The sequence below is a fragment of the Emys orbicularis genome, chromosome 4 (genome assembly GCF_028017835.1).
Source record: "Emys orbicularis isolate rEmyOrb1 chromosome 4, rEmyOrb1.hap1, whole genome shotgun sequence".
NCBI classification, from domain to species: Eukaryota; Metazoa; Chordata; order Testudines; family Emydidae; genus Emys; species Emys orbicularis.
Genome location: NC_088686.1, coordinates 108,499,802 through 108,514,193, shown reverse-complemented (window position 1 = coordinate 108,514,193; position 14,392 = coordinate 108,499,802). Strand labels below are relative to the sequence as shown.

Sequence of the window (14,392 nt, the reverse complement as noted above, 5' to 3'; positions counted from 1 at the left end):
CGATCACTGTCTAGCATTGTGGGACAGATGCCAGAGGATTATTAGGCTTGACATAGGTCATGCGGTGGCTACACTCGCATTGCGTCGAACACAGGACGTTGCTCGTGGCTCAGTGCCATTGGGAAGGGGGAGTTACTGAAGCACCGTAATAGAGCAGTTACATCAGCAGGCGACAAATAGGAATATAGACACATGCCCAAATAAGCTGACACAAGGCGGCTTATGACAACTTAACTTTGTAGTGTGGACCAGGCCTAAGCCTACTCTCCTGACAGAATACCACAGTTGTGAAATGTAACAACCACGCCACACTTACAATATACCATCTAAACTATACTTGCCTTTACTCATGAGTAACCCCACAGACTGCTTCGCTCTCCCGCCTCATTACTGCCAATTCTAGCAGCAAGACCTCCCCCAGGTGCCTGACTTCTGCACCAACCTGCACAATTCTGCACTAAAATGCTGCAGACTAGCTTCTCAGGGTACACATGTGCCCCTTTCCTTTACTCACACACAGGGTAGGCACAAACCCTCATCACCTGATCGTACAGCTCTGTGACACCCCTCAGACTAACCCCCAGCTCAGTTCTCAAATACCTCGTGCCCAACCTGCCCCAGCTACTGCCTCCTCCAGCAAACCGTTCAATACAGCTACTGTCACACTGAATGCTGCTGCGGTGCATGTGACTAATTCCCAGTGGCTATTGCCGCTATTGCCAGCTTGGGGAGGGGAGGCAAAGTTAAAGTTACATGGGTGTGTAAGTTAAACTCTGTAGTTCCTGTTTGTTTTCCCCCTGACATTTTAGTTTGGCTGAACTCGACATTCTGGAAGGACACAGGCTGCTGCGGGGAAACCGTAACTCTGCATTAACCAAGCTTTTTAATTAAGATGGACTTTAATGGTGTCTGTTTTCAGTGATCCAGGAAGGCCTCTTACAGCCACTTTCCAGCGCAATTGCTGCAATGTCCTTGAACGAGCCCTCTGGCCTCCTGAGCGGAGCGTTGGCCCAACTGAAGTCATGATTAGTATTTGTGTAACAACTGCGCTTCCGGCCCCATTGTGCCAGGTGCTGTACAAACACACTGTAAATTTTTCAGAGCAGGGCCTGAAGGGTAACCAGACAGCAAGTGTGAAAAATTGGGACAGGGGTAATAGGAGCCTATATAAGAAAAAGACCCAAAAATCAGGACTGTCCCTGTACAATCGGGACAGCTGGTCAGCCTAAGGGCCTGTTACATAAAAGCTAAACAGAGGAGCCAGACAACGGCTGAGAGGCAACAGCTGGCATGGAGTGGAAGTGCCCTGCCCAGGGTCAGGCAGGGCACGAGAGGTGGGTCAGTGGTTAGGGCCCTGCTCTGCCACAGACTTTGTGTGTGGCCTTGGGTAAATCACTTAGGGCTAGATTCCCAAAGGCCCTGCGGCATTGCAATGCCGAACGCCTCCTGCCCAGTGGCAGCCTCGCCCTGCGTTAGGTGCTCAGGCTCCCTATATGTTAGGCACCTAAGGGTGGGATTCTCAGAAGCCAGCCAGCCGCCTAAGCTAGCCAGGCGTGCAGAGGAAATGGGGGTGGGGCAGCCTCAAAGTTATTTCGGTGCCTAACGCCTGTTGATCTGGCCCTTAGGTGCCTGCCAGGCCAGAGGGAGAGACCTACCACCAGTCAGGATTCTCAGCTATGACCCTGGAGTTAGCTGCTTGAGCCAGGCCAGCTGTTTTTCATGACAAACCCAAGCAAAAGTACCCAGAATAGCCACCAGCCTGGGGCATGCCCTAGTCACTGAGCCCCCGGCTGCCTTTTGTGCTGCCCCACCCCGTGGCAGTGGCCTTCCTCCAGCTGTTTCGCTGTAGGGGTTGGATAGGTAGCAAGTGTTAGGTGCACAAAAGCCAGCCCCATAGGCGAGGTAGGCGGGCAAACACATGGTCCTGTTGGGATCCAGGAAGTGGGCAGGCAGAAGCCCACCCACTGCTAAAGGACCTCCCCCCAGCCTAAGAGGAGGATCCACAGGTCTGGGATTCCAAATAATTGCAGGGGACAACTAAGGAGATAACAGGAACGGGAGTGAGGTCATGTTTCGAGACACACATGGTTCGAGACACTTGCTTTGTATGTGCTGAGGCTTTGGCTTGTACTAGGGCTCTGAGCAACTATTACCTGTCGGGTGGCGTCAGTGCTTAGCCGGCTGTGTGCATGCCCACCCCTCAGAAACATAGGCACTATGGAGACTCAGGTTCCTACGGGGTTAGGTGGCAGCTAAGCAGTAGTTTTGAGCCCGTCCCTGGTGCTTGAAGAGGCAATTAGGAACCTAAATACCTCTCTGTACCTCAGCTGCCCTACCTCACAGGGGTACTGTGAAATGCATTAAAGAGTGTGAGGTGATTTGGGGGTCGGGGGAACAACAGCTAAATTCCTAAACTAGACATGTCATCCCTTAGTGGCCAGGCATGTAAGTACCTTAGTGGCAGAGCCAGGGTTAGAAACCAGGTCTCCTATGGTCGAGTTCATGCTACTTCCCTACAGAGCAGGTTTTACACAAGATGGTGTCTGGGCTGAGACAGGCCAGTTCAGGAGTAATGGGGACAGAAATACAGAGAGGCAGAAGACGTGCCCTCTTAATGGGCTGTCAAAATCTGGTCTCTGTGTGTGTGTGTACATTTGCATGGATGTGTTAGGAGCTCCCGCTGAGCCTTTCGTTGGCCTCTCACGGGATGGCGCCATCTATTCTCAGCATCCAGTCAGAAAGCAGGACTAAATCTGACTGGTACCCTCTTCGCCCATGTCCCTGCTGTGGCCTCTTCCTCAGCCGTTGTGCTTGTATGTCAGGGCAATGCCGGTTTGGGAAGGCTGGTACCAGCGCTGCCTGTCACAGCAAGTCATTGTAACCCTTTGGACTCAAACTAGCCAAAGCCTAGGGGCAGAGAGAGGGAGGCAATGGGATGCAATTCCCAGCGGCAGAGGAACCAGCAAAGCTGGAAGAATTATTTGCTGATTATACTGAAGGGATTTAGAGCCCCCTCTCAGAATGCTGCCCTGGCTCAGCCGAATGCGCATGTATGGAGGCTCCAGGGCTGCTGAACTCTCCCAAGGATGTTGGTACAGGGCCCAGTCCACCTGGCACTGTGGAGTCTCCTCAGGGACACAGAGAGCAAATGAGGGAAGGGCCTAAGGTGTTTGCATTAGTGGTAAGAGGTGCTGCTGCTGGCCGGTTAATGAGACCAGGCTGCATAGCTTAGTGGGAGAGAGCAGGGAAGGGGGGAGGGTCAGAAAAAAGAGAGGGGATATATGACAGACAGATAGAAGGAAGGGAAGGGGAAATGGAGAACACAGAGAGAATGGAGAAAGGGGGCTGATGGAAAGAGAGAAGGAGGGGGTGGGGAAGGAGAGAAGAGAGGCAGATAAAGAAGGGCTTAGGAAACAGAGGGGCTAACAGATGGGCAGAGGAAAGGCCAAGGGAGGACTAGAGCAGCTAGATTTACTGGGACAGATTCTGCTGTCACTAACCCCAGTGCAAATCCAGAGATGCCCCACTGCCTCTAGCTGAATCGCTCGGGGTTTACAGAGGCCATGCAGAGAGCAGACTGTGGCCCATCTTCTGTGGCTGCAGGGCATGGTCCTTGGGCCTCCAGAGAGTCCCCACGCTCTCACCTGCCTCCGCCCCAGCACTAAGATGAGTGTAACAGACGCGCAGCGGCCTTTCCCTTCGCTTCCAGGAACTAACTCACGTCTGGCTGGTTTTTAATTTACAGGGATTGCAGCTTCTAATTTTGTATTTTCACCTGGAAGTCACCCCACCCTCGCACCCGAATTCCGAACGTTGACAGCCACGTTTGGAACATTGCCTTCAGATTCCCATTAAGTAGCGCCGGTGGCTCAGGGAAGGATATGGAGCCTTTGCGTTGCGTTCGGCATTGCTCTGTAATTGCCTTGGAGGCGAAATCCTTGACCATCTTACGGCTCTTTGGCGGCCCACGTGAAGAGTTGTTTTTTGGGGGGAGGGATCTCAAACAAGTGTGTGTCATTGAAACACTGCTCAGTGCGTTGTCGCTGTGTCCCTCCCAGCAGGTGGTCACATTTCACAGGTTCTTCCCATGCTGATGAATCCTACATTCAGAATGGTTTTAAAGGTGGACATTCAAACCAAGAAGAAAACAACAATTAAGACTCTGCTCATCTGCAATGCCTTTTATCCAATGTGTTACAGATACACCTCTACCCCAATATAACGCTGTCTTCGGGAGCCAAAAAAATCTTACTGCTTTATAGGTGAAACCACGTTATATCAAACTTGCTTTGATCCGCCGGAGTGCGCAGCCCCCCAGAGCACTGCTTTACCGTGTTATATCCGAATTCGTGTTATATCGGGTCGCATTATATCAGGGTAGAGGTGTACTAATGAAGTTGGGCTCACAACCCCTCCTGAGAAGGATTATTGTCCCCCTTTTAAGGATGGGGAAACTGAGCTCCCCTACCTATGTTCACACTCACACAACCCCACACACTTTACAATCATGGTCAGTTTTTAGCTCCAGCGTGCCAAAGAAAACAACTCTGCATGAAGTCATTTGCCAAGTCTCCTCGCTGTTTATTTATCTTTCAGCTGGAATGAAGGGCAGGTGCTGTAGTTCAATACACCGAGGCTGACAGGTCTTTAAAGTGATAACATAACCATTTAAATACATCGCACAGCTACGGCATGATGCTAGATACACTTTTCATATAACCCCTACCCCCCACCGCTGGCACATTGCTCTACTCTGCTATGATGTAATGCTGAAAAAACAATGGCGTGGAGAGAGCGGATTATTAAGCATTCAAAGTACAAATTTTAACTACCGCCATTGTTGCTTTTTGGTGGGTCCCATAAATACCGTTAATATTTTCATTCTTCTTTGCACCAAGCATTATCAGAGGCTGCAGCCAAAAGCGTTTCGGCCTGGCCTTGTGCTCCCAAATGGATCTGATGCTCGGGAAGGATATTTGAACACACACATTTTAAGGCCAGAAGGGAGCATTGCGATCATCTTTTCTGAGCTCCTGTATCACACAGCTCAGGGAATCTCACCCAGCAATTTCCGCATTAATAACTTGGTGGTTGGACTCCAGCATAGCTCTTAAAAAGACATCCAGTAATGGTGCAGTCTGAGTGATAGCCCAATACCACATATACGTCTGTATCAGAGCCAGGGCTAAAGCCCCCTTCTCCTGTGTCTTGGTCCAGAGCCTTAATCAGAAGACCATCCTTGCTCTGCTTCCATCATAGAGGGAGCTACAACTGGGACACTAGCCCATGTAAATAAAACGGCTTCTAACCTTTGTCTGAATCAAGACGGGGGGAATATTACACCTGAGCCAAAGCCCACTGAAGCTGGCCTTTAATCAGGCCCAGATAGCCAACAAAGTTCAAAGCCAACGTCAGTTTATCCTAAAGCTTTGTGAAGAACATTTGAGAGCAGGAGGAAGGAGTTTGACACAGGGCCAAGCCCAGAACCCAGTGCTAAGGAACAGCCTCCCCCCCCCCACCCCCCATGCCCTTTGACTAGCGATGTAGGAAGCTGCTGGAGCTGGAAAGTTGGTGAGTCTCATGTTCACAAAGCTGCAATTGTTGGACTTGACATACTTCCCCACCGTTTGATTGAGGCATGTGACAAGGGTGATTCACACTGAAAACAAGCATGTTTCTCTAGCAAAGGGGAAGCCCCCCGGCTTGGGGAAGTGGCACTGGGTACGCAGCATGCTCTCGCCCAGTGCCTGCTGCCCAATGGCACTGTGTGCCCAGGAAGCTTGGGCTTGCCCTCAAGCAAGTAGAACCCAGGAGCCCTGCTGGGCATTTCAGCTGGGTCCATAAGCTGCCTGGCTCCTACACAGGTAAGATGAGGGGAAATGGGGGCTCCCCAGAGCACACCGATATTTGGTTCTCCCCTCCCCTAAGCAATGAGCATGTGCCAGCCCCTAAGGCTAACGGTGCATTCTGGAGCAGGGGGAGCCCTGCTAATAGCTTCATACCTGCCAAGACATGGCAGCACCCAGCACAGCCGAGGTGCAGTCTGAGCCCCCTCTCCTGTCTTGTCTGAATCCTCACTGACTACAAGTCTTCAAGGCAGCAAAGAAACAATGCGCCATTGCTTTGATCACCTCTCCTATTAGCTTGGGTATCCCGCCCCAGAAGAGTACAGGGCGCAGCCTGACCAAGACTGCTTTAAAGAAACTATCCCTGGGCTGTGAGGAAATATGGGCTGGCTGCATCCAGCTATGCCTGCTTTTGATGGTTCTGCCCAGATGCTGAAGCCAACTCCCCCGCCGCATGCCATTTGGTTGGACAGAGGTAGAATTAAACGGCTGACTGGTTTTATTTCCCCTCTATTAAGTAATCTCTCCCTTCATTTCATGGAAAGCCCATCACAACAGAGCACTGATTTCAGACCCCCTTAGGCCTCAATGAGCAACACATTTTGGTTCTTGATGGCTTTTCCAAGTTCAAACATGGCAGGAAATGGGCTTGCATTCCACCTCCACAGCTTTCAGCGGCAGCTGGTTCTTCTGAAGAGTCTCAATCAGTTTTTACACTGCCCTGAAGCAAACAAACACCAATTGTCCCCAATGAGACTGAACTTTTCCCAACTCCTAAATTCAAAACTGAGAATCAGGTGCCCGCCCCAAAAATCACGAGATTGGCTGAAATATCATGACATTTTATACAAATAATAAATTTGGGGTTCTTTACATTTGCGTTGTGGTGTTTGAGCCCTGAGTGCTCATGTTTTCAAGCTTTTCTCCATTATCATGAGGGCTAGACACTTAATTTGGTTAGCTAGTTTGTTTGTTGTTTTTGTTTTAAGTGAGATTAGCAAGTAACAACATGATTCCAAGAGCTGGGGCTTTACGGAAAACACCAAAAATCATGAGATTTGCAACACAACTGTGATAGCTGGCAACCCTGGGTTTATCTTGACTAGGAAGAGTGGCTGAGCTGAGGCTGGGATAAGCTGGCATATGCTAAACTTGACCGCAACTTGATCTTTAGGTGGGGACTGAGTAAAAACTGAGGCCTACACTGTTGGGTGCCCAATACGAGACCCTGTGGACCTGGCTCCCAGAGGTGCTGAGCACCCACAATCCGCACTGAAGGTCTACAGAAGCTCAGGAGCTCTGGAAATTGGCACCAATGTGTCTCAAGTTGGACTCTAGAATTGGCCGGAAAACAGGAGGGGAAAAAAAGAAATCAGCTGTTTTGTGAGTGGACATTTCCCCGCTTTTCTGGTTGGCATTTGAAATTCAAAACATTTCACCCTGTTCCATAGTTGGTCAAAAAAACAGGAGTCACCAATATGTTATCAAATTCCACCACCATCCCCATTTTTTCCCAGTCAGATTTTGATGACATTTTTAATTGAAATTTGAAGAATTTCAGCCAACCTCAAACATGGAGACCCCCAAAATCCAAGAGTCCAAGGTGCTGAGGGCCCTCAACTTCTACTGACTGCAGAATCGAGCCTTTGAGAGAATGGGCTGTGGAAAAGGGGGGTTTCATTGAAATGGTAAAGTGCAGTATGAGTTCTTCCTAAAGGGACTCTCCTTTAGGTTCATATTATGCTTTGGGAAATATCTTTCTTTTTTTAAAAAGGCTGCTCCTTTATTAAAAATGCCAACATTTGTATTCCCTCTGCTCACAGTTTAGCTCAGAATGTCCAGTAATCGGACGGGGAAGATAAGCACCCGCTATTTATGGAGCTGCTCACTGTGCCTGAACTCAAGTTTTTAATGGGGAGCCATCCAGAGGAGGAACCAAAGGACCCCTCTTGGAGAGGGCACTATTGTCAGGGCAGCACTGTATTAAAACCATTGGCCCCTGCACTGAAAACACCCGGTGGTTAAATGCCAGCCTGGCCATCATGTAGATGGAAATCCATGTGGCTAAACTCCCCCCCGGCACTGTCTTGAAAACCTGTGGGGCTAAGCCCACCGTGGGTGCCAGATCACAAATTTACCCCTAACCCTCTTAAGTCAGTGAACAGACCATGCTCTATTGTGTAATGTTCACTGGAAAATAAAATCACAGACGATTAGGGATAATGGGACTCCCAAGCGGGTGTCACTGGAAAGGAAGTGCTAGGGAGGAAGTGTTTGCCCGGAAGCTACTTCTGCGCATAATCACACTTGAGTTGCTTCTTCTCTCAGGTTTTAGTCCACTGAAGCTTTCTCAATAATCTGATTCAGTGACTTCCCCTGCTGCTCCTTCTTACTAAATGGAACTTGTGAAGAACATTTGGAAAAATAGTTTATGTCCCACGTACCACTGTCCATTTGCCAAGAATATTTGCTTATGGGAAGTCTAGGCACCATGCAAGATACTCGCAGAGTGTAACTTTGCCCTTAGTTTCGTAGAACTGGGTGCCACATGGACACTGGCTTCCTTAAGGTGGCCAACATCTGGTTCCAGTGCGTGATGCCCATGCCGCTGGCCGACGGGCCAATGATGACATGGCCAATGTTTTCCGCTCTCCCATCTTCGCAACACTCTGCCACCGTCACCCGGAGAGAGAGATCCTGGAGGGGCACAGAAAACATTACCAATGTCCCATTGCATTATTTATTTCTTTGTATTGAGGTAGCGCCTCAGAGCCCCAGTCACAGACCAGGACCTATTGTGCTAGGCGCTGTACAAACACAGAACAAAAATAGAGTCCCTGCCCCAAAGACCCTACTGCAATCTAAGCACAATTTGATGCCCGATGGCAGTGAAAGGCAAGGGTCAAGTATCATGAGTGAGGTGGTGCTTGAGGTATCCCTGAAAGCACAGAGTCTCCAAAATCTCCTGAGAGTAGGTTCTTATGAGACTCAAGGGGCCAAACTCTGAGAAAAGTCTACTGGATTCCAGGGGAGTACAAGCTGGGGAAATTTACGCTAGCACAGTGTGTCTGTGACATCTATTAGACTCACACTCACTTCCCACTTCAGCCCAGACCTGAAGAAGAGCTGTGTGCGGCTCGAAAGCTTGTCTTTCTCACCAATAGAAGTTGGTCCAATAAAGGATATTACCTCCCCCACCTTGTCTCTGGAATACAGTAAATAATCCTGCCAACAACACACAAGGTGGAATAGTCTCCCGTGGGAGTGCTGGCTCTGCGTAAAAAGCCATAAGCCTTATTTTTGTCACTCAAGTCAGCAGATCTGAATCTGGACACACAGAGGGAGCTGATCTGCTGAGGGACTGGGAACCATGTATACACAGGCCCGTTGCAGAGTAAAAGCCCACTTTAATACTAGCAGATAGGGTAGCTTTGGTTACTGCCTAAGGGGTCAGCATTATGAATAATTAGCACAGGAGAGTGTAACTCAGACCTCAGCCCAAGGAATATTTCCATTGTGTACCGAGTACACAGCAGCCCCTTTCTCGCATGAGCTGAGCAATGGAACCGGCTCCGTGTGAGCCTGCATGCAAAGTGGAGATTACTCTGGTTAGTTTAGCGACCCAGCCCTGCTTTTCATTATGTCCCACGCTACTTCCAAACCAGAAATGTGTTCGTCTCTAAGGTGCCACAAGGACTCCTCGTTGGTTTTGCTGATACAGACTAACACGGCTGCCCCTCTGAAACGAACCGCAGAGACAAATCCACAGCACATTCTCTCACATCCCAGCCAGCTGCCGGGAACAGACAGGGGACCTGCTCTCGGGGGCCCTGAAGTCAACAGGCGTCTTCCCACAGAGTCCCTTGCTGAGAGTGGCTTGGAGAGAAATGACCCTCCCCTTAAACTCAAGATGGAAAAAACAAGCCCAGCACTACTTCTTCCTACTTAAGGAGCTCCAGCACAAAGCCAGTGCAGTTCTGTTCATGTAGGTGGCTGGGTGGAAGAGCGTTCCAGCAGAATAGTATCTGTCAGCACCACGAGGGCCAGTTTACTCCAGAGTGATGCTGACCTGGTTGTCTATTAAATTCCCCTTTGTAGAAATCCTCCTCTAGAGCTACGACTGCTTTTCAACCAGGCCAACCCCTGAGAGCAGCTGAGCACCAGCTCACAGTGCCCCATGCCGGCTGATGTCACACAGGGTAGCAGACACTCAGCACCCTTCAGGATACAGCCTAGAAACTTTCACTCACAAGGAGCCCGATCCTGCTGGGAGGTGCTGAGCAGCCTTCGCTTTCGTTGACTTTACCGGGGGCCCTAGAAATGACCCCAGCAGTTCCCCTCTTTGAAAGCCTTGTCGTTAGAGATGTGTCTGAATGAGACAGCCTGGGTTTTGAGTTCTGGAGCAGTTTAGATCTGGAACTACGCTTTTTGCCTTTCCATACTTACCATGCAAAGTTATGCTCTGTCCATCAGCACTAGACAGAGCGGGTCAGAAAACGATGGTGTGTATTACACAAACATTTCAAAAGCACAAGCATCTTTTCATTTTGTTTGAAACTTTCTGTTAATTGCTTTTTATTTTCCCCTGGTTGTGAAATTTTAAACAACGCATCATTTTGGTAAGAAAAAAATAACTTGCTTTCACATTTTTAAGTCTTTTACCCATTGGAAAAAAAAGGGGAGGAAAAAGTGGGAACAAGTGGGTTCCTCCCCCACTGAAATGAAGCTTTCCGGAAATTTCTGGGGGGAAAAAAAGGTCAATAAAAGAATCCTTTGGATCAAAATGTAAGTTTTTCATGAAAACTTCCACTTTGGTTGAAAAAAGCATTTTCCACTGAAAAAAAGTTTTGGTGGGAAATTTCCAACCAGTTCTAATCAACATGTTTCTGATTCATGCCTTGGTATTTATCCAGTTCCCTTACGTTTCAAGAGCGCGACTGCATTACTGACACTCAGAGAGACGTCATTCCCTTTGCCTGCCAAGGCTTCCACTTGCTGCCTTTGCTCCAGAGCCGTGGCCCACTGAAGACAATTGCCAGATCTTGCTCCAATCAGTCAGTGAGCGGTAGACCCAGCTATTCCATTTGTTTGGCATGGCCGACTTTCATTCAAAAAGCCCATCTCTCCCAAATGTTCAACCACAAATTCCCTTGTTACAGGCGGGAATCGTTTACATGGGATGGACGCCAGGCTAAGCAGAGGGCAATTTCCTGCATTCCCTTCCCTACACAGAGCTCCAGTCCCACGTTTGCTTCTTCACAGCCATCAGGGACTGCATCTCTACCCGTCTCTCGTAGATAGCTGTATAGCCCCATCACCGCCGCACCTCCCAGTCTTTAATGTACTTATCCTTACAGCACCACTGGGTGGTGGGAAGTGCTATTAGTGCCATTTTACAGATGGGATACTGAGATGGCACAGCGAGACTAAGTGACTTGCCCAAGGTCACATAGAAAGTCTGTGGCGGAGCAAGGAACTGCACCTGGGTTTCCTGAGCTGCAGCCTAGCCCCCTAACCACTGATCCACCCTTCCTGTCTCCTGAGTCCTTGGACTTATTGAAGCTGATTTTCTGAGATTTCCTCTCCCAGTTGTTTTGAAAAGTCTCAAGTGTGTTTCATCGGCACCTGCAGCTTTATACGCTACAGATCTAGCTTTCACTCACTGCCGCTCTAGCCATTTTCACTGACACATTCATTTCCTTTCTCTTTGTCCAATTCTCCCTGATCTCAGCGTTATCACCCTCACGGTGGGAGGAACAGGAGGAAACCCCTGGCGATGTTGTTATGGCGACCATACCTTAATAGGCTCTTTCCTGTTTCCATGCCACTGAAGAAAGCTTCCTCCTTATTATCTGTCCTTTGAAGGTGTCTCCTTCAGACACGTTTATTAGCTGCTAACACCAGAGCCTCTGACTTGCTAAATGAAATTACTCTCTGCTTTCAAGCCGGGCAGTGATCCTGGTTAGATCTCAGCCATCGGCCCTCCTGTTTCAGCTGCAGGATTTAATTTTAATGTTTCTCTGATTTGCACCAGGGAACTCACTGCCCGAATCTCTTCCCTGATATAAGAAGCAGTCAAACTCCAGGAGATTTCAGAAAAATGTAAATGTCAGGCTAAGGATGAGTGAAGATTTACAGCTCAGTCTGTAGTTCTAGTTACATACTCAGGCCCTGGTGTACTGTAATTTCCGTGATGTGGGGGAGGAGGGAAGGTGCAGTCTTGAATGCACCCTGTTGGGTAGACCCAAGAGGCAGGTTTGGGTGGATCTCATGAACGGTGTAAAGTTTTCTGGCTTAAAAAAAAAAAAAAAAAAATTTACAACTCTTCAGTCTGCCCTTGACTGGGAAGTTCTCACCTGTAGGACGATTGCAGGCACTGAGAAAATCATGGCCTCATTAAACACTGGATTTGTGTCACCTCTCTTCGCAGCTGTCTTCTTCTTGCTGATCTTCCTCCCGTCCTGAAGCAAGTACACTTTGACGAAAGGATCTGTTTGGACAATGGGAAGCAAAGGACCATCATTCACCAACTGTCCTCCACCCATAAGCAGAGACAATGCTGAGTGAGCGCAGGGAACACGGCGCCTCAGGGAAAAGGGGTATACGCACAGTAGCTCAGAGATGATGTGTAACTGGTCATGGAGAGGCATATGACTTCTCCATGCATTGCCTCTGCAGGGTGCGGGGTGGGAGTGACTGAGGGGCATGGGAGGGGGCAGGAAGAGACGGACATGTTCCTGTCCATTTGCCCTGCTCTCCCCCTCTCTCTAACACCCTTGGCGAGGCCCTTCTCTCCCCCACCTTTGCTCCCCATGGCCCCTCCGCTCCCAGCCAGCCCCACAGCGGCTAGTGCGCCGCATCCTGAACCCCACCCCAGCGCGGAGAAACCGCAACCGAGTTTAGGAAAGCGCTGACATTGCAAAAGCCTGCCCCGGGCCAGTGGGCGGCATTTCAGTACAGGTGCTGCTAGCCCCTGCCTGGAGGTGCCACCCCTCTCCCGGTGAGGTGAGGCGGGCAGGGGCTGGAGCAATGAGCGCGGGGCACCACAGAGCAGGTGACAGCGTTGGCCATTACTAACAAGGATGGAGCACAGCTCTCGGAGCGTGGGGGTTGCTGGACTTGGGATAAGCTGACAAGTGGGGCTCACGGCTGAGGTGAGTCAAGGGGTGGATCCCTGTCGTACAGGGCTGGCATCCCTGAACGTTCATCCCTAGCGGGGCACGTCCCACATTTTGAAAATCTCTGAATAGAAGCTGTTGCTAAATGAAAGGCAGATATCGGGGGGGTGGGGGGGGGAGGACATAACCCCCCCCCCCACACACACACGTGTTGCCTCTGCATTAGCTCTTTGGGACAGGGACCATCTGTTCGCACTGTGGTTGTACAGCGCCAAGCACAGCGGGGTCCTGGTCCGTGACTGGGGCTACCAGGCACTACCACAAAAATAAATAATGTAACCTGTTAATATGCCTGGGGGTGACTTGAATAAACTCCCCATTCACCTGTGGCAGAACAGGCCCTTCCCATTTAACTAGGGGATCCTCGGTGACTATAATGAGGCAACAGAAAAACTGTGCCTGTGAGCAATGCTGCCTCCTAGTGGCTGAGCAGTACAGAGATTAAGTGCAGTGCCTAGCGCAATGCGGCCCTGTCTCTATTTGGGACTAACACACTACAAACAGTAAATAACAACTGCCCTTGCTAGCCGCTCTACGCAGGGCCGACGAGAGGGGGAAGAAGCCGGTACAAATTACTGGGTCCCGGCGGTCCGGAAGGGGGCCCGGGGCCCAGCTTCCCCCCCCCCCCCCCCCTCGTCAGCCCTGTTTAGCCGGTCCGCCCTTGCTGGGGGGCCCGAAAAAATTCCGGAAGGGGTCCCGGGGCCCGGCTTTCTCCCTCCCCCCCTCTTGTCGGCCCTGTTTAGCCGGTCCGCCCTTGCTGGGGGGCCCGAAAAAAAATTTTCACCAGGGCCCCGAACCCGCTCTTGGCGGCCCTGGCTCTACATGATCCCCTTGGCTCAAGTGCAAGAGGCCTGAGGTTTTGGAGCTCAAGTTCTGGGCTTCTCGTCTGAGCTCCCCAGAGCTACAGCTGATTTAACAGGTGTGGAGTGCCTGGACTCACTGCAGCACTTCAAGCACTAATACAGCAGAGATGCACCCTGGGCAGCAGTTCTAGCAGGGGAAGCTGCAGGCAGGGCGGAGCTGGCCTCTGGCCGGAGCTGCTCTTTCATGGCCTCGCACTCACCTGCTGTCATTTTGCTGTTGGTCCACACGAGGTTTTTGGCTTTAACCACAACGACCGTCAGCCTCTCCGCTGTGGGTAGGTAACTAAGAGACAGCAGGATCTCTCCCACCGAGTCAACTGCCTGCAGGGCACGTAAGGCACCATCCATCACCCAACAGCAATCGTCGGCAGAAATGACTCATTCACAGATAAGAGGGGCAGGAGAAATAGCTATCTGGCAGGGAAAGCTTTTCCCTGAATGAGGGCAGAAGCCAGGCAGTGTAGCTATAGCCTACAGAGGCTGACCTAGTGGTTAGAGGCCAGCA

The 14,392-nt window shown here is 50.3% G+C and overlaps 1 protein-coding gene across 3 annotated transcripts in view; it reads right to left on the bottom strand.

Annotated features, from left to right (window-relative positions):
* Positions 1–8,369: 8,369 nt before the first annotated feature.
* Positions 8,370–14,392, bottom strand: part of SYT12 (synaptotagmin 12) — a 41,944-nt gene continuing 35,921 nt past the window's right edge. For all 3 annotated transcript variants that reach the window (XM_065404182.1, XM_065404185.1, XM_065404183.1), the window contains 3 exons: positions 14,088–14,208; positions 12,203–12,336; positions 8,370–8,543 (listed from right to left, as the gene is read on the bottom strand). In XM_065404182.1, coding sequence (XP_065260254.1) covers positions 8,370–8,543; positions 12,203–12,336; positions 14,088–14,208 — 429 coding nt within the window. The remainder of the gene's footprint in view (positions 8,544–12,202; positions 12,337–14,087; positions 14,209–14,392) is intronic.